General features: G+C 35.9%; 1 protein-coding gene across 9 annotated transcripts in view; it reads left to right on the forward strand.

The window, feature by feature from the left end:
* Positions 1–18,409, forward strand: part of ALG6 (ALG6 alpha-1,3-glucosyltransferase) — a 65,781-nt gene that overhangs the window by 28,950 nt on the left and 18,422 nt on the right. For 7 of the 9 annotated variants that reach the window (XM_042951992.1, XM_042951994.1, XM_042951991.1 and 4 more), the window contains 8 exons: positions 2,492–2,581; positions 3,918–4,006; positions 6,054–6,136; positions 7,397–7,461; positions 10,942–11,127; positions 11,706–11,841; positions 14,567–14,652; positions 16,703–16,835. In XM_042951992.1, the coding sequence (XP_042807926.1) occupies positions 2,492–2,581; positions 3,918–4,006; positions 6,054–6,136; positions 7,397–7,461; positions 10,942–11,127; positions 11,706–11,841; positions 14,567–14,652; positions 16,703–16,835 (868 nt within the window). The remainder of the gene's footprint in view (positions 1–2,491; positions 2,582–3,917; positions 4,007–6,053; positions 6,137–7,396; positions 7,462–10,941; positions 11,128–11,705; positions 11,842–14,566; positions 14,653–16,702; positions 16,836–18,409) is intronic. The other 2 variants (XM_042951997.1, XM_042951998.1) reach the window with 2 other exon arrangements.

Consider the following 18,409-nt stretch of genomic DNA (forward strand, 5'->3'; position numbering starts at 1 on the left):
TATTAGAAAAAAACTGTATCATGGGATGCCTGGGTGGCTCAGTCAGTTAAGCGTCGGACCTTGGCTCAGGTCATGATCTCATGGCTCCTGAGGTTGAGCCCCACGTTGGGCTCTGTGCTGACAGCTCAGAGCCTGAAGCCTGCTTCAGATCTGTCTTGGTCTCTCTCTGCCCCTCCCCTGCTCATGTTCTCTCTCTCTCTCTCTCTCTCTCTCTCTCTCCCCCTCCCTCTCCCTCTCTCTCTCTCTCAAAAGTAAAAAAAAAAAATTAAAAAAATCTAAAAAAAAAAAAAGAAAAATTGTATCTTAAAGTTAATGATAACACTCTTGAATGTAATTTCATAATTCACATGGTAGCCAGATTTTTTCTGACAAAACATTTAACCAAGATTATTTGGGAATTCATTGGCAAAGTACATTTCAACATATAAATAGCATGTGCACAACTTTTCAGATATATCTAAAATATATAAGGCAGAGAATTAACTAGTTGCTTTGTTTCTACTAGATTTTGAAGCTTTACTGGAAACATTTGAAAGCTACTTTTTCCGTAAATTCCGCTCTTAGTTGTCCACTTCCATAAGAATAGGGAACAAGGTGGTTAGCCCTGTCATTCCTTTTTCTCAGGTCCAACCAGTGACTTTACTGTTAGTATCTATCTTTGCATGCTTACACTTTACTGTCATTGCCTCTTTTACTTATCTCCAGAGGATCCCAAGGTTGGAGTAAACAAAAAATAGCTTTTGTTTCATAAGAAGCAGAAAACTAAATGAAATTGTATTGGTCAAAATGGTTTTCCATTGCTAGATACATCCCGTTAGTTTTGTGGCTAATAACACAGTTAGAACTACTATTGTGTATTTGCTGTGTGTCAGGCAGTGATTTAACAGCTTTACATATTTAACCCAATCATTCAACAACTCTGTGAGGGAAGTACAATAAAATTTTATGCCAATGTGCCTGGAAGTGAGGTGAATTTGGAAATAACACAATTGGTGCCTGTCTTCAGAGGGCACCAGAGAAGTGAGTCCTCTGGTCTCCACTATTGGCCTGGCTGAGTTTCTCAGATTTAAGCTGTCAAAAGGAGTTCTAGCTAAGCTGGAAATTCTTGGGTTCACTGCCTCTTGGCTTCAAGTTTCAGCTAGATATAGGACCTAGGATGGTTCACATGGATGTTGCTGCTGGAGCAGACAACTGCCTCCAGCTGGTACATGCTGTAGTACCCTATGCCTAGATCTCTCGGCTGTCTAGTGTGCCTTGATCATTTTATTAGTTCCCATCTCTTCCATATCAACCAACATTTCATGTGACTAACACTAAGTAAAACAGACCTTCTGAAGATGAACAATAGACTATTTAATGGGATTGAATGTTAATTTAAAAGAAAATTGTAATCCCAAAGTAGGAGATTGTAACACTTAAGGAATTTGACCCATTTAAAGTATATAATTAAGAAGTCTGTTTATGTAAACTTAGTTTTCACTTCTTTAGCCATAGTAGTTCTATATAGTGCCTTTCCATTCTGGCAAACTGCAGGAGCCTATTAATTTATGAGTGTTAGACCTAGTTTTCTTCCCCAGTGCACAGAATCTTGCATATAATAGGCTTTCATTATAAGTTGGTTGAATTGTTTTCAAAGTCTTACTAAAAGTATACCTGTTCCATAAGGTATTTCTCTTTCCATAAACCAAATCTTTGTGTATTCTTTGATACTGATTTTTTTGCCTTTCTTTTTTTTTTAATTTTATTTTTTAATTTTAAATATATATTTATTTTGGGAGAGCGCAAGTGGGGAAAGAGCAGAGAGGGGGGACAGAGGATCTGAAGCGGGCTCTGTGCTGACAGGCTGACATCAGCAAGCCCTATGTGGAGCTCCAACTCAAAAACCATGAGATCATGACCTGAGCCAAAGTCGGATGCTCAACCGACTGAACCACCCAAATGCCCTGAGTTTTTAACTTTTGAAAGTAATCTGTACACCCAACATAAAGCTCAAACTCAGAACCCCAAGATCAAGAGGTACATGCTCCACGGAATGAGGCAGCCAGGTGCTCCTGACTTTTTTACTTTTTTTAAATTGTTATTTTGTATTGTTTCTTTGTTTAGGTTATCAGAAGTAAATTGTCTTTTTTGCATGTTATTTTGTTGTATACATGTTAATCATTGACTTAGACGATTAATAGAGTGACAATAAGTTCTGGTTTGCCTGGGACAATCTTGGTTTGCATTTCTTGTTAGGTCTTAATTATTAATAATTTCCTCTTTTACTCAAGAGTAAGCCAAGAGTGTCTTGGTTTAGATAATAAATAACTGTACTCAAAAACTTTTAATTGTGATTTCACAAAATTTAACTGAAAGGGAAAAGACAAAGTTTAGATGAATTTTTTTTACCTTGTATAACATTTTTTCATTTTAATTAAATGAGATGTTAAATTATAAGTCTGTTTCTTGAATATTGATTAATGGAATGTTGCTTTCTTTTTTTTTTTTCTAGGTATTTTAACAGTAGTGATAACAATTTACAATATTGGGGATTGGATTATCCACCTCTTACAGCTTATCATAGTCTTTTATGTGCATATGTGTAAGTTTTTTGTCTTTAATGTAACTCTAAATGTTTGTGCGCTTAACAGGTTTAGTAAGAACTGTGTGATCTGGCTTTGTTGAGTAGAGGACAGATTGTTTGTACCTACTTTTGTATTGTGGTTTGTAAAGCATTATACCTTTGCAGTCAGGTTGTAAGTTAACTATCCAAGTTTGAACATTTCCATAATTTCTTTGGAGGATAGGCTAGAAAGTAATGTAAAAATCTACCTTTGTTTTGAAGCACAGATACTAGTAATTACTCATGGACTACTGACAAATACATCTAATATGGCTAGTTGTGTATGCTTTTTTTTATGGAATGGTCCACAGTGAATGAAAAAGACAGAGGTCCAAATGGTATTCTGACTAACATGTCAAGTTAGAAACTCTAATTACTATAGTGTCTCACTTAGGATTTAAGATCAAGGTTGGAATTCCTTCTCTTTTAAAGAAGTAGAATGGTTTATAGAAGATGATGAAACTTCTGTTTGGTGGAGACTCAGTTTTGCTCTTTTTAAAAAAAATGTTTGTTTATTTTGAGAGATAGCATGAGTGGGGGAGGGGCAGAGAGAAAGGGACAGAAAGAATCTCAAGTAGGCTCTGTGCTGTGTGGGGCTCGGTCTTATGAACCGTGAGATCATGACCTGAGCCGAAATCAAGAGTAAGATATTTGACTGAGCCACCCAGGCACCCCCAGTTTTGCTCTTTAATAGTATCCCATTTCAGACTTGAAGTGTGCTAGCAAAAATTTGAGGAACTTATTCATATTACTTTCCAAGCTCAAATCTTATTTGGTTTTTATTTTTCCTTTATTCATAGTTTGTGAAAATTAGCTTCCTGGATTAAAAATAAGTCCCTAGAGTTTATGATAATCAGATATACTTTGTAGTGCTCAGAGTAACATAATATGGTTGAAAATTTAATTTATCTTTAAAAATTATGTTTACTTTTATGCAATGATTTATAATTAGTAGCTATTGCTGATTGTTATGATAACTGAGAAGATTATAAACTATAAAACATAATCCTTTGGTCAATACTAGCATATTGTCCTTTACAAAGTATGTGTTTAATAAATGAAACATGACACATCAGATTGTTTTTATACTGAAAGAATTGTGAAGGTAGGGATTTTTGTGACATGTTACATGGTTTTGTTGGAAGGTGAGTGAGGTAGACCCTGTGTTACAGCTTAAGTCAGTTTCACAAGATTAAATAAGAGTGAAGCGTAAGAGCAATGGCCACTTCTTGAAATAGATTCATATGTCTTCAGATGTTCTTTGGCTAAAAGAGATGAGTAATACTGTATGTGTATATATGCTTTGATTTTTCAGGGCAAAGTTTATAAATCCAGACTGGATTGCTCTCCATACATCACGTGGATATGAAAGTCAGGCACATAAGCTCTTTATGCGTACCACAGGTAAGAGAGCAAAGGAGTTGATTCTCAAAACAAATTTTGATTTTTAAAAAAATTGTAACAAACTGATAGAAAATTCTATTACTCTTATTGACTTTTAATATTGTGTAACTCTATGTATACATATGTATAATACATGATCAAATGTATATGTAAGGTGAAAAACAAGAGAATAGGAATAATTCCGGGTGCTTTACATTTATTATTATCTCAATTCTTTCAATACCCAAATGAGCTAAATACTGTTACTATCTTTACTTTAATCTAAGGGGGTGGAAGCACAGTTGAGTGATGCGAATAGCTTACCTGAGGTCAGATAGCCATAAATTGAAGTTTTAGTTGTTTACTGCTGCGTTAATATCTTTATTCCAAATTCCTTTCACCTTTTTTTTTTAATGTTTATTTTTGAGAGAGAGAGAGAGAGGAAGAAATAGAGTGAGAAGGGGCAGAGAGAGAGAGAGAGAGAGAGGGAGAGAGAGACAGAGAAAGAGTCCCAAGCAGGCTCTGTGCTGTCAGCGCAGAGCCTGACAAGGGGCTCAAACTCACAAGTCAGGAGATCATGACCTGAGCTGAAATCAAGAGTTGGACTGACGCTTAACCGACTGAGCCACCCAGATGCCCCTCACCTTTTTCTTAAAGTAAACCTTGTGGTTATATCTTATACATTGTATTGCTGTGCATTTTTGCTAAATTAAATAATCCATTCAACAGGTATATATTGAGCATGTATTATGTGCTGTTCTAAGAGATTGAAAGTAATAAGATTAGATTTCTTTAAAAGCTTTACGTGATTTAGACTTTAATGCTCTGTCTTGGCCTTTTCCTTCATTAGTCTGAATTTAGTTGGAGTTTGTTCTCTTCATCATTCATCCAGTCATGAAATCTGAGGCCCAAGAGATAATCTGTCTTGCCTGTCTTTCCCTCTGCCATACCATTTTCCTTTCCCCACAGAGCTTTAATCCTCTCTGAACTGCATACTCACTGGAGGATTATTTAGCTTCTGAACTAATACCTGTATCTGGGAACTCACAACCTTTAGAAACAGTCTGTTGTATTTTCAGAGGGCCCCAGTCACTCAACATTTCCTTTTTATGTTGAACCTCCACTTGTCACTTTAGGTTCTGTTTCCTTAGGCTACATAGAACAAGTCTGATCCTTTGTATACCTAATACCCTACAGACATTTGAGGTCACCTCTTCTCCAGGTTAAATATTTTTAGATACGTTAGCTATTTCTTAGATGGCCAGCTTGTTGAATGTGATTATGGTTTGAGGCCTCTGGTTGTGCTCCTTTGAATATGTTCCATTTTGTCAGTGTCATCTTAAATGTGGCATCTGGAGCTGAAAATAGATTGCATGCTTCTAAAACTGACAGTTTACTGTCATTTACCTTATTCTGGACACTGTAGTTAGCCTGGAACAACAACAACAAAAAATAGTCTCATTGGGTAGCTATGTTGTACTGTTGAAGAACTTAATGTATTTGTATTTCTTTGTTCTAAAAGAACTGAACATTCCAAATTATGAATTGGGTTTTTTTTTAACTGTTTTTTTTCAGTTTCCTCCTTACCTGGGTCTGTCAAGCTCTTTATATGCATTAATTAGCAAAAGTTTATGTAGTTTTATAAATATTAACATTTAAAAAGGATTCTTACATGAATTGCATCATTTGAGGTATACTTCATACCAGAAAATTTGGAATATACAGATGCTGGCAAAAAGTGTTGTTTTCCTTTGCTTTGAGTATCCTTAAGTCTAAGTCAGAGCAAAGAGGGAATCAATTTTGGATACATCTAATTGATTTAATGTGTGAATTTGTTAGAGAAAATTACGAGACTCTTAATTAGAGTTGTAGCACCATAACAATTGAAATTAGGCACAGGTGAAGGGAATGGACAGGGTGAACTGTATAAAGGCTTTGTCCAGAGTGGGTGAGAGCCTCCTGTTAACAGAATTTTCATTCAGGGTTAGAGTGGGGGGAGGATGGCTTTTCATATGTTATTGAAAATCCCAGCAGACCCATGTTTAAAATGATTTGGTTGCTTTTTCAGTGTTAATTGCTGACTTGCTGATTTATATACCAGCAGTAGTTTTATACTGTTGTTGTTTAAAAGAAATCTCAACTAAGAAAAAGGTAAGTTTTAAAGTTAACCTGACATTTCATCTCTGAAATGTTTTATTAGCTTCACTATTAAAGTATAGAGCTTACAGAAGCCATGCTTTGGGGAATAGGCTATTGTAGAACAGTGATTCTTTTGTCAATTAAACTTACCTTAGACTAATAATTGCAGTGTTCAACTGTAGTAATAAGATGCCTGGGATTTAGATGTTATGTACTGCTGGATTACATAGCATACCGAATTTATGGCTTTACTGATAAATCTGAATGGTTTGTGGGAAGGAAGGCATTTTGAAGAGTCGGTGTAAATGGAATACTATGTGGCAATGAGAAAAAATGAAATATGGCCTTTTGTAGCAACGTGGATGGAACTGGAGAGTGTGATGCTAAGTGAAATAAGCCATACAGAGAAGGACAGATACCATATGGTTTCACTCTTATGTGGATCCTGAGAAACGTAACAGAAACCCATGGGGGAGGGGAAGGAAAAAAAAAAAAAAAAAGAGGTTAGAGTGGGAGAGAGCCAAAGCATAAGAGACTCTTAAAAACTGAGAACAAACTGAGGGTTGATGGGGGGTGGGAGGGAGGGCAGGGTGGGTGATGGGTATTGAGGAGGGCACCTTTTGGGATGAGCACTGGGTGTTGTATGGAAACCAATTTGACAGTAAATTTCATATATTAAAAAATAAATTAAAAAAATTAAAAATAAAAAAAAATGAAGAGTCGGTGTATATTGTCTTATTCCCACTTAACAGATATTCCTTCGGGTCATTTTATACAGGTTAATCATTAGATTGACTTCTTTGATTTGTATATCTACACGTGCTTTCTCTGACAAATACCTGTTAGTGATTTTTTTTCCTTATTACTGAAGTATCTTATGTCACCTCCATGAAAACTTCAGTGTTTGGAGAAATATTTTATAAAAATATTTTGTAAAAATTTTGATAAATTACAAGGTGAGAGGGAACATTTGCTGTGTTGAATCAAACAGTAGTCTTACTCTGATTTGAGTAACGTGACTTTTTAAAAAATTTTTTTTAATGTTTATTTATTTTGAGAGAAAGAGAGAAAGTGGAGGAGGGGCAGAGAGGAAAGAGAGAATCCCAAGTAGGCCTGGCACTGTCAGCATAGAGCCTGACGTGGGGCTTGAACCCACGAAACTGTGAGATTGTGACCTGAGCTGAGATCAAGAGTTGGATGCTTAACTGACTGAGCCACCCAGATGCCCCTGAGTAACGTGACTTTCTTATTTCACAATGTTTTTCTTTACAGGTTGCTAATGCATTATGCATATTGCTGTATCCAGGCCTTATTCTTATCGACTATGGACATTTTCAGTATCCTTTACTAATTTAAAAATGAAGTCAGATGCATATTTTGAGATCTAGGCTCAGGGTGTATAATGTTGTCATCCAGTAATGTCTTATTTGCTAGGGTACTTGCTTATTTAAACTGTTTTTCACAATAATATGATAGAATGTTTTCACCAAGCTTTTACTTTAAGAGTAAAGTACGGATTTATTGAAAGTAGAATTGCTTTTCTTATACCCTTTTGGCTTGGGAACAAAATGTTGGTCACTGAAGCTCTTCTGGAGACCTGGAAAAAGAGTGCCAAGTATGCTTATTCTCTTCTAACTCTAAAGAGGTGTAACAGATCTTCTATCTTTTGTAAATGTCATCTGACACTGACAGAAAGGAAATAGTCATCGAGTTTTTCGAGTTTTAAACCAAGATGTTTCTCTAACAGATAGCGGTAACTGGAAGCTTCAGAGAACTAAAACTGAATAATTAAAAGCTATGTGGATTTTATGTCTGTAATTTTTTGATGTGTAAAGTAAGGAACATTCAAACAAATCTTAGAGGAAAGTTGATAAAATTTGGACATGACCGTCCATTTTATCTTCTGATGTATTAACTATTACTGTCTGTCCCCATCTGTCCCACAGCAACATGATCGATTGATAGCTTTTCCTTTTGATGCCAGTCTGTTTTAGTTATAACAAAATTAATATGTGTATTTGTCAAAGGATTTACAAAAGATTAAATCAGAGTTTTTATTCTGTCCACTTTCCTAGTTGCCTTTTTTGTTTTTTTGCATTCTGGGATCATGGCCATCTGATACTCTGATAATATCAGGAACGCTGAAATAAAGAAAAAAAAGAACAACAACAAAAAAAGTTGTTTACAAGATTTTAAGAACTGTATTTACTTTGAAATGTAACACTCTTACAGAAAAGTGCACAAAATGTAAATGTGTGTCTCAGTGCATTGACAAACGATTACCGGGAGTCAAAAAATAGAATGTTGCCAGGATCCAAAATCTGCACTTGTACAGCTCCTAAGTACTTCTCTCTCCTCCTTTCCCAAAGATAGCCACATACCAACTGATAACACTATAGTTTAGTTTTCCCTCTTTTCTGGACTTAATATAAAAGACAACACAACAGGTATTCCTTTGTGTTTGGTGTTTTTGGTTCCACATTTTGTTTGTGACTTTTTTTGTAGTTGTGTGTAGCTGTGGTTTGTTCACTTACGTTGCTCTATGTTCTATTGAAAGAATACACATAATTTTGTTACTCATAGACATTTGGATTGTTTCCAGGTTTTGGCTATGATGATATGTTGCTACGAACAGTCTTATAAATGTCTCTTTGTACACATATAAATATATTTCTTATGAGAGAAATTGCAGAGTTATAGGGTATGTACATGTTTAATTTTAGATATTCCTGAGTGGTTTTTAAGCATGGTGTACCACTTAACATTCTTGTTAGAAATGATGTTAGTGTTCCATATACTCATCTTCATCAGTAGTTGGCCATTTTCGTTTTAAACATTCTGATGAATTTGTATCTCTTCTGTGATTAAAATCAAACTCTTGAAGCTTTTGGGATTATGTAATTTGGTGGGGACACATTTTTTAACTACTATGTATTTTATTTTCCTCATTTATTAAATGGGGATAATAATTACCCTTACTTTGTATGCTTTTTTTTTTTTAAGTTTGTTTGTTTGTTTGTTTGTTTGTTTGTTTAAATAATGCCTACACCCAACATGGAGCTGGAACTCATGACCCTGATCTCATCAGGAGTTGCATGCTCTTCTAACTGAGCCAGACAGGCACTACATTTTGTGTGCTTGTTTTGAGAATTAAATGGATTTTATTATTTATAGCATTTAAAACAGTACCTGGGAGATACTAAGCTCTATATGAGTATTTATTGCTATTATTATCTGTTGTTCTTGCTGCTGCTGTGGCTGCTCTTAACTATTTTTTACTTTTTGGGCTCTGAAATGATTTGTTCAGGCATAGGTATTTGTGACAATTATTTTGAATACTCTGTGTGTCATTTATTTTGAAGACTCATGTTCTTGAGTTCTGGGAAATTCTCGGGTTTGATGATTTTCTCACTTTACTCTTTCTTGAGCTTATTAGACAGATGTTAGAGCTTTCATCTCTGTGTTGAGCATCTCTTTGTCTTTTGTTTTATGGTTTACAAGATTATCTTGACTTTATCTCTAATGCTTCTGTTAAGTGTCATTTGTTTTGTTAATCCTATCTTAAATATGAATTTATTCTTTTTTCTATGATTCCCTGAATTATGTCCATTCTTCTAGGGTGACTTTTTTTCCCCCTTTTCCTTTTGGTTCTTTCTCTTGTCATAGGTTTTTCTTAAATGTGTGTCTCATCCTAGTGTATCTGTGCTTATTTAAGAGTAAGACAGAAAAGAAAGCTGCATGTGAGTTCTCTGTATTTGGCCCACTATTAGGTAAGTGGGCAAGGGGCTGGCCAGTACACTTGGGGGTCCTTAAGTGTCAGAATGTGGAGGTTTGGCACTGTAATGTTAACTTCTACACTAGCTGCCCTAGTGTATTTAGTGTATATAGTTTATGACACTTCTTTGGAGAAATATTCCTTCTGTTCCCTGGGGGTAGGGGATGGGGTAGTGTGGTAAATATTTGGTTGCCAGATAATCTCTACACGAGTAAGATGGGATTTGACTTCTCCATCTAGGCATTTTCACTTAATCCTCCTGTTTTCTTTTCAACATGTTACTCAAGCACCCTAACCTTCATGGTGTTTCCTTAGTGTTCTAAGGGCTTGCAGAGTAGATTGGCTTCGTCGTTGCTTGGGCCTCCTGTATGCATTTTCTAAGCTCTGGTTTCTTCCATCCTATTTTATTTGTTACTGCTTCTGTGTCCTTTCTGTCTTCTAGAAGTGTGTTGAAATCTTTATCTGTTGTAACCCATCTTCCTATTCTTTTTTACAGCTGTGAATATTTACTTTTAAAAATTCCCTATCATTTTAATGGGGTCTTGGGAAGGAGAGGAGGGCAAACATGAGTACGTAGCTACCATTTGAGCTGAAAAATCTAATTGTAATGTTGTTTTGCTATAATAAGGTTATTAGTTTCTGATCAACTTATAGCTTACTATATTGATTCATATTATAGAGGAGGTATAGTGATATCAGTATGTGTGTGTTTTACTTTGGAGCATTGTTTTCTTGTCTAGATTTTGGTATGTTATTATAGTAATAGTGTGAAATAGTCTAGCAGAAACAACGCTACGTGTTAACTACTTAGTGGTCTTTAAACCTGGAACAAATCTGTTGCTCTATTTAGCAGTCTGATTTAATATATTTGAGGCCATTATATACAATTTCAAATTAGTTTATGACTTCAATACTTTAAATTTCTGTTTAGAAATAGCTTTCATTGTATATATTGTTTTAAAATCACATAAGAAATATGTTCTATAAAATGCAAGATCTATTTCTTTTAATTATCGAGATAATTTCCTTGACACAGGAACATATATAATTCTGTGAGTCTTGGCTTTGCTTTGTGGGGTGTTCTTGGAGTATCTTGTGACTGGGACCTGCTAGGCTCGTTGGCATTTTGCTTAGCTATAAATTATAAACAGATGGAACTTTACCACTCTTTGCCATTTTTTTGCTTTTTACTCGGCAAGTGTTTTAAAAAAGGCCTGAAAGGAAAGGGGTGAGTGGCTTTTACACTACAGAATTTTAAAAATTACTTCAGAGAATTTATTTGGCATACTTACCAGGGAGAAGCGGTCTTTCATTTTGCCTTTAGGTGACTTCTTATTAATGTGTTGGCTCTGAGGTGAGTTGGAAGAGAGATTGTCATGTTCTGTATTATTTTAAATCTTCCAAACTAGAGAAATATTTTGATCTATGTAAATTTACTGGAGGTAATGTGGATTGGCTCTTGTTAAGAGTATTGCTATAAGATTTCATCCATTTAGAGCATATTACATTTTATACTTATTAGAAATACATCCCAGTTTTGATAGTTTTTTTCATGGCTGATTGGAAAGGCATCTAAGTTAAATGTTAATTAAGATGGTGATAGTCTTTTTGTTAGAGAGGTGTACATCTTAATGATTGTGAATTGCTTAACTCTGATTTGACTACACTGCCATATTAAACCTTTTTTAGTAGCATAGATTTATTATTGCTGTATATTTGTATTTATCATCTTTAGTGAGACTGAGACTGATTTCTTAGAATTATTAACCTTTCCTTGTCTACTGGTCACCTTTGTTTTTGTTCTAGGTTTGTATTGTTAATTAAGCTAGCTTGTACAGTTGTAGCTTCCTTCATTCTCTGCTGGCTGCCATTCTGTACAGAAAGGGAGCAAACACTGCAAGTTCTAAGAAGACTCTTCCCAGTTGATCGTGGATTATTTGAGGTATGTTTAAAAACTTTCTTCTTAGGGCACCTGGGTGGCTCAGCCGGTTGAGCTCAGTTGGTTGAACCCAACTCTTGACTTCGGCTCAGGTCATGATCTCAAGGTTCATGAGTTCGAACCCTATGTTGGGCTTGGTGCTCTGCAGAGCCTGCTTGGGATTCTCTCTGCCCCTCCTCCTCTCTCTCTCAAAGTAAATAAACATTTAAACAAACAAAACAACTTCTTCCTCATTGGGGCACCTGGGTGGCTCAGTCAGTTGAGTGTCTGACTTCGGCTCAGGTCATGATCTTGTGGTTCGTAAGTTCGAACTCTGCATCAGTCTCTCTGCTGTCAGTGCAGAATCCACTTTGGATCTTCTGTCTCCCTCTCTGCCCCTCTATCACTCTCCCCAATAAATAAACATTAAAAAAAAAAACCCTAAATTTTCTTCTCACTCTTTTCTTGTTACACTACCTGTGCTGTGAGTCCTGGGGATTTCATGTAGAAGACACACAAGGAATGTAACTTCAGCTACACTCCTTCCAGTCATTCCTTGCCAATTATTTAATCCAGTATATAATCTAGCTCAGCTGTCATTTTCTAGTGCATTAAATGAATAGATAATATTTATGCCATCATGAAAGCCATAATTCAATTATACATTTTTATAATGAAATAGGATCCGTAGTGAAAGACAGCATGAGAAGTTGTAGCTACAAAGTTAACAGCTTTGTAATTTTTTGGTTTATATTCTCTTTTTAGTCTTAGGAAATTATTTATTAAACTAATAATCATGTTTGCTTCAGGAAGATCTCATAATTCCTTATATAACCTTCATCCATAGTAATTTTTAATGAGAATCTTTCATTTCATTTCATTTAATGCTAGCTTAATCACTCTTGTTAAACTTTTATTACATGGATAATTTGATGATTTAGATTTAGTAATTAAATTAAACAAACCATTTTTCTGAAACAAAAAGGCCTTTTAATAAAGTTAGAGACAACATATTTAGAGATAATTTGCTTTTGATAAACATTTCTTTTAAAAAGAATTAGAAAAGTATATCTTTCTAATTTTTGAATATATAAATTGCTCTAGATTATCTTTTGGTGGATCTATAGGAGGATGGAACCAGCATTTTGAAAGAGATAAGAAAAGAGTTTGGTGTTGTGATGGAATAGGAATGTGTGACTTGTATGTTGATGGGGATACTGCTGCTGCTGATATTGATAATCACAAATAATCACTATTATTGTCACCACTCTTACTTACTAGGTGCCACATACTTCACATGTGGTTTTATTTGATTCTTACGATAGCTCTGACTGAGGTATCTATTGTATCCACTTTATAGATTAGAAAACTGAGGTCACATGGGGCGCCTGGGTGGCTCAGTTGGCTAAGCATCTGACTTTGGCTCAGGTCATGATCTCGTGGCCCGTCAGTTAAAAGCCCCACGTCAGGCTCTATGCTGACAGCTTGGAGCCTGGAGCCTGTTTCAGATTCTGTGTCTCCCTCTCTCTGTGACCCTCCCCTGCTCATGGTCTGTCTCTGTCTCTCTGTCTCTGTCTCTCTCTCTCAAAAATAAAGATTAGAAAAAATTTTAGAAAACTCAGGTCAGAGATTCATGTAGCTTGTACATGGCAGAGCTGTGGTTTGAATTTTGAAAATTGTGTTCCTAACTTCTTTATATTTCCTCTAACCTTAAAGCCTATTTAAAGAAAAGTTTAATTCTCCATCTAAACTGCTTGGTTATTTGCCTTGTTTCTATTTCAGAAATAGTATTTATCATGATAATTATAAAAATGAGTATCATAATGTTTGATGGGGTTGCTGGTCACCTCCATTCACTTGTCCTCAAAATCTGAAGAGTATTTTCTTTGATCTGACAGAGGGAAGGAGGGTGGTACAGTTGTCAGTGATGGTTACTTTCTTGATGTTATGCTTACACAGCTGTGAGTTAAGCAGCTGTGTAGAGGATGGGTTTCACGAGCAGAGAGCTGTAGTTACAAATTTAATTTTGAAAGTGATCCTACCACAACTGCTAATGTCTTTAAATGCCTTGATTTATTAGCAATTAACTCTTGTCATTGTTAGTTGCTAGTAAGTTATACTTGAGATAATTTCAGGTATGTGATAAAATGGGTCAAAAATGTATGTTCTATAAATTAGGAAAAAAATAAGATTTCCTAGAAAAATTTCCAAAGATGAATAAACTTCAGTATTTAGAGATCGTGTACTGCTGTTTGACAAATAATGAACATTTCTTGGGAATGTCTGGATTATGGTTGGCTAGTGATATAGGTCAGTTTGCATTGCAAAAAATGAAGAATTTTTGTGTGTATGTGTGCGTGTGTGTGTGTGTGTTTTCCATGGAGAGTTTAATCAACTTAGTTATAAAATTGTGAACAAGAGCTTCATGTCTCAAAAGTTTAGAGATTATGGGCTGTACCTCATAGAGTTTAATTAATTTCTTTCAGTTATATCAGAATGTAAAATTTTTTTTTTTAATATTTATTTATTTTTGAGACAGGGAGAGACAGCATGAACGGGGGAGGGTCAGAGAGAGAGGGAGACACAGAATCCGAAACCGTCTCCAGGCTCTGAGCTGTCAGCACAGAGCCTGACACGGGGCTCGAACTCACAGACCGTGAGATCATGACCTGAGCCGAAGTCGGATGCTTAACCAACTGAGCTACCCAGGCACCCCTCAGAATGTAAAATTTAACAAATCTCTTTTCAGGATAAAGTAGCCAATATTTGGTGCAGCTTCAGTATCTTTCTGAAGATCAAGGAAATTTTGCCACACCACTTCCAGATAATAATCAGGTAAGAGATACAAAGTTTGTATATAATGTTATATAAGCTTCTCTCTAAAAGTGTTATGATAATAACTCATTTATCTGACATCATTAGGGAATGAGATGTTTTTCATTAGTGAATTTTCCACATAACATAAACCTATCGCTCTACACAACACAACTTTTATTTGCAATATTTTATGTGATAATCTTTCTGGATTGTTACCTACTTCCCTCCCCCTTAAACAAAGTCTACTAAATAGGATTAAACACTGTCTTGAAGAGTCATGGTTTTCAGTGGTGTATATCAATCTGGGTTCAACCAGAGAAGAATCAGTAGGAGGTGTGTGGGTGCATGTGAATTTATTACAAGGCTTTGGTTTATACAGTTGCGGGGTCTGACTGAAGAGCGTGGAAGTCCACAAGGCAGGCATTCGGGAAGGAGTATCTAAAGGGGAAGGAAAAGCAATTCACATCCAGTTGCTCTTTGGAATCTGAGTTTAGGGAAGCCCCAAGCCCTCTTTTCTTTTTAATTTTTTTAAATTAGCATTAATTTAATCAACATTTTAAATTAACAGTAATTAACATTAATTAACATTAATAAAAATGTTAATTTATTTATTTTTGAAAGAGAGCGCACAAGCAGGGGAGGGGCAGAGAGACAGTGGGAGGCTCCAGGCTCTGAGCTGTCAGTACAGAGCCTAGTGTGGGGCTTGAACCCACGAACCGTGAGATCATGGCCTGAGCTGAAGTCTGTTGTTTAACTGAACCACCAAGTGCCCCCAGGCGTAAGCCCTCTTTTAAAAGTCTTCTAGCGGCACCTGGGTGGCTCAGTTGGTTAAGCATCTGACTCTTGATTTTGGCTCAGTTTGTGATCTCACAGTTGTGAGATCAAGCCCCATGTGTGGAGTCTGCTTGGGATTCTCTCTCTCTCCTTCTCAAAATAAATAAACATTAAAAACACAAGTAAAAGTCTTCCAACTGATTAAGTCAGGCTGCTCAAGAATCTTAATTTTGATTAAGTTAAAAATCAGCTGAATAGGGACTTTGATTACATCTGCAAAATCTCTTCCCAGCAACACCAGGATTAGTGTTTGAATAACTGGGAGAATGTGTATGTGTGCATGCTACAGAATGGGTGCTGCCTCCTTCTGTCCTCTAGTTCTTTTGAGAATATCCTGTGTAGCCCACTGTAGGAGGAAGCATACTAGAGAGAGAATTCAGGGAACTGTGGTTCAGCTAATCCGGGTTAACAATGCCACAAAGCCACCAATGGTGGGAAAATCAATTATTGTATTGTGTTGTAATACTCGTCTTCAGGGCTTGCAAAAACCGTTTGCCATGGTACTTAATGGCTCCAGATGGCTCTACCTTTTGAGTTCCTTTTCCTCCTTGCTCATCAGCCATTAGTAGGAGAGGCTCTAGCAGTGGCCCACTCCCTTTCTAACTTGTTCTTTCTGATTTATCATGGGCTTGAAAATCAGGTAATTAACTTTTGTGAGAAGAGGGCCAGAGAGATTCTCTTGCGAGTAAATGTTATGATTGTTTGTATTATATATTGTCCCTTTTATACCTGGTTGTGTTTTCTTAATTTTGAGTGATAATTGACTTTTAGTTATCTGTTTTTTGATTCTTTTCTATAAATAAGTATTGTAATGTTGTTCTCTGTATTATGTAATCATGTATATATTAAAGTGGGTAAATATTTCAGTGCATGGATTTTATTTAAATGTTATTTGGTTTTAAATTTAAATTTTAATAAATAAAAATAGGAGTGCCTGGGTGGCTTAGTCGGTTGTGTCCAACTTCAGCTCAGGTCATGATCTCGTGGTTGATGAGCTCGAGCCCCGCATCGGGCTCTGTGCTGACAGCTCAGAGCCTGGAGCCTGCTTCTGATTCTGTGTCTCTCTCCCTCTCTGCCCTGCCCCCACTCATGCTCAGTCTCTCTCTGTCTAAAAATAAAATAAACATTAAAAAATTTTTTAATTTTAATAAATAAAATATAACTTTAATTTTAAATCAACCTAAGTTGGTAAGTAATGTGATCCTTATACTAAAAAAATATTTCCTTGTTTTAGATACTGCTACCAAGAAAACAAATGTTTTATTTTTATTCGTTTTTTTAGCTTTTGTTTTACATTTTTGAGCCTGCTTCCTGCATGTGTAAAATTAACACTTCAGCCCTCTTCCAAAGGATTCAGATTTACTCTGGTAAGTTTCTTATTACTTTAAATACTTAATTCTTGCTGCAACTGGTAATTATATTCTTGCTCTGAATGGGACTTACTGGACTGAGAAATAATACATTCATTTATTTGGTGAGCATGTATTGAGTGTCTAACATACTTAGGTGCTAGGCTGAATAATCAGAATCTTTCAGTTTAACTCAACAATTATTTAACTTCTGCTTTGTATTAGTCAGTGAGAGAATACAAAGAAGAAAAGAGTGGTGACAGACATGTTTAAATAATTATACTATAAAGCAGATGGTATTAAGGTCTATTACACATTTAGTGTTGTAATAGTGTGGGAAAGGGAGATACTACTTTGGGGTCAGATTAAGAGAATTTTTTTTAAGTTTATTTATTTATTTTGAGTGAGAGAGAGAGAGAGAGAGAATATCCCAAGCAGGCTCTGTGCTGTCAGCTCAGAGCCCAATACGGGGCTTGCTCTCACAAACTGAGATCATGACTTGAGTCGAAACCAAGAGTTGGATGCTTAACTGACTGAGCCATTCACATGCCCCTGGGGGCAGATTTTAGACAGCTTCTTAGAATAAGTGGGATTGGAGCCAAATTTTGAAAGCTGGGCAAGATTTGAAATAGGAGGAGGTTATATAGCAGAAGAGAATGCAAGGCAGGAGGAAGAGCTTGCAGATACAGAGGCGGGAAAGGATAGGGGATGTTAATAATGGTTATTAAACAATGAAAGGTGTGTGTGTGTGTTGAGGTTAGGAGAGGATATAGTGAGAGATAAGAGTCAAAAAGGATCAAACTGGGTAAGACTTTGAATGTTGGATTCAAAAAGTTGGAGTTTGATTTGTGTGCCAGAGGAGCCAAAAGACATCTTTGAGGAGAGTGGACAGATATCTGTTTTAGGAAGGTGACTTGTGTTAGTTTGAGGATGAATTGGTTATATTTCCTACAACTTAGGATGTCTCTGAATAGGTTCACAATATCCTCCTTGGCTGTATTTCTGTAGTGTTTAAAATTTTGTTCCTTTGTGCCTTGATCAATAAAATGACATTTTATTTATTTACTATTTTTTAAAGTTTATTTATTGATTTTGAGAGAGAGAGAGAGAGAGAGAGGGAGAGAGACAGCATGAGCAGGGGTGGGGCAGAGAGGGAGAGAGAAAGTCCCAAGCAGGTTCTGCACTGTCAGTGCAGAGCCTGTCACTGGACTCAGTCTCACCAACTGAGATCATGACCTGAGCCAAAGTCAGACACTTAACTGACTGAGCTACCCAGGCACCCCTATAAAATGACATTTTAAAAATATCTTTTTAAAATACCAAGAAAATTTAGTTTATGAAAACAAAAGTCTTAGTGGACTTAAAAGGAGACAACAATTTAGAAATTATGGTTTCAGTTTGGGGACTGCCACTTATTTACATTGCATTTTGAAAACAAGCCAGAACATAACGGTAAATACTGCAAAAGTATGTATGAGTACCACAGTGTGAAAAGGATGGTTTCATTTCCTCTTTGCTTTTTTATTACCGTTTCATTGACAGCTTCTCTTGTTTCATTCTGAGAGTGAACTCAGCATTGTAAGTCATCGACA

Source organism: Panthera leo, chromosome C1 (assembly GCF_018350215.1).
Source record: "Panthera leo isolate Ple1 chromosome C1, P.leo_Ple1_pat1.1, whole genome shotgun sequence".
NCBI classification, from domain to species: Eukaryota; Metazoa; Chordata; class Mammalia; order Carnivora; family Felidae; genus Panthera; species Panthera leo.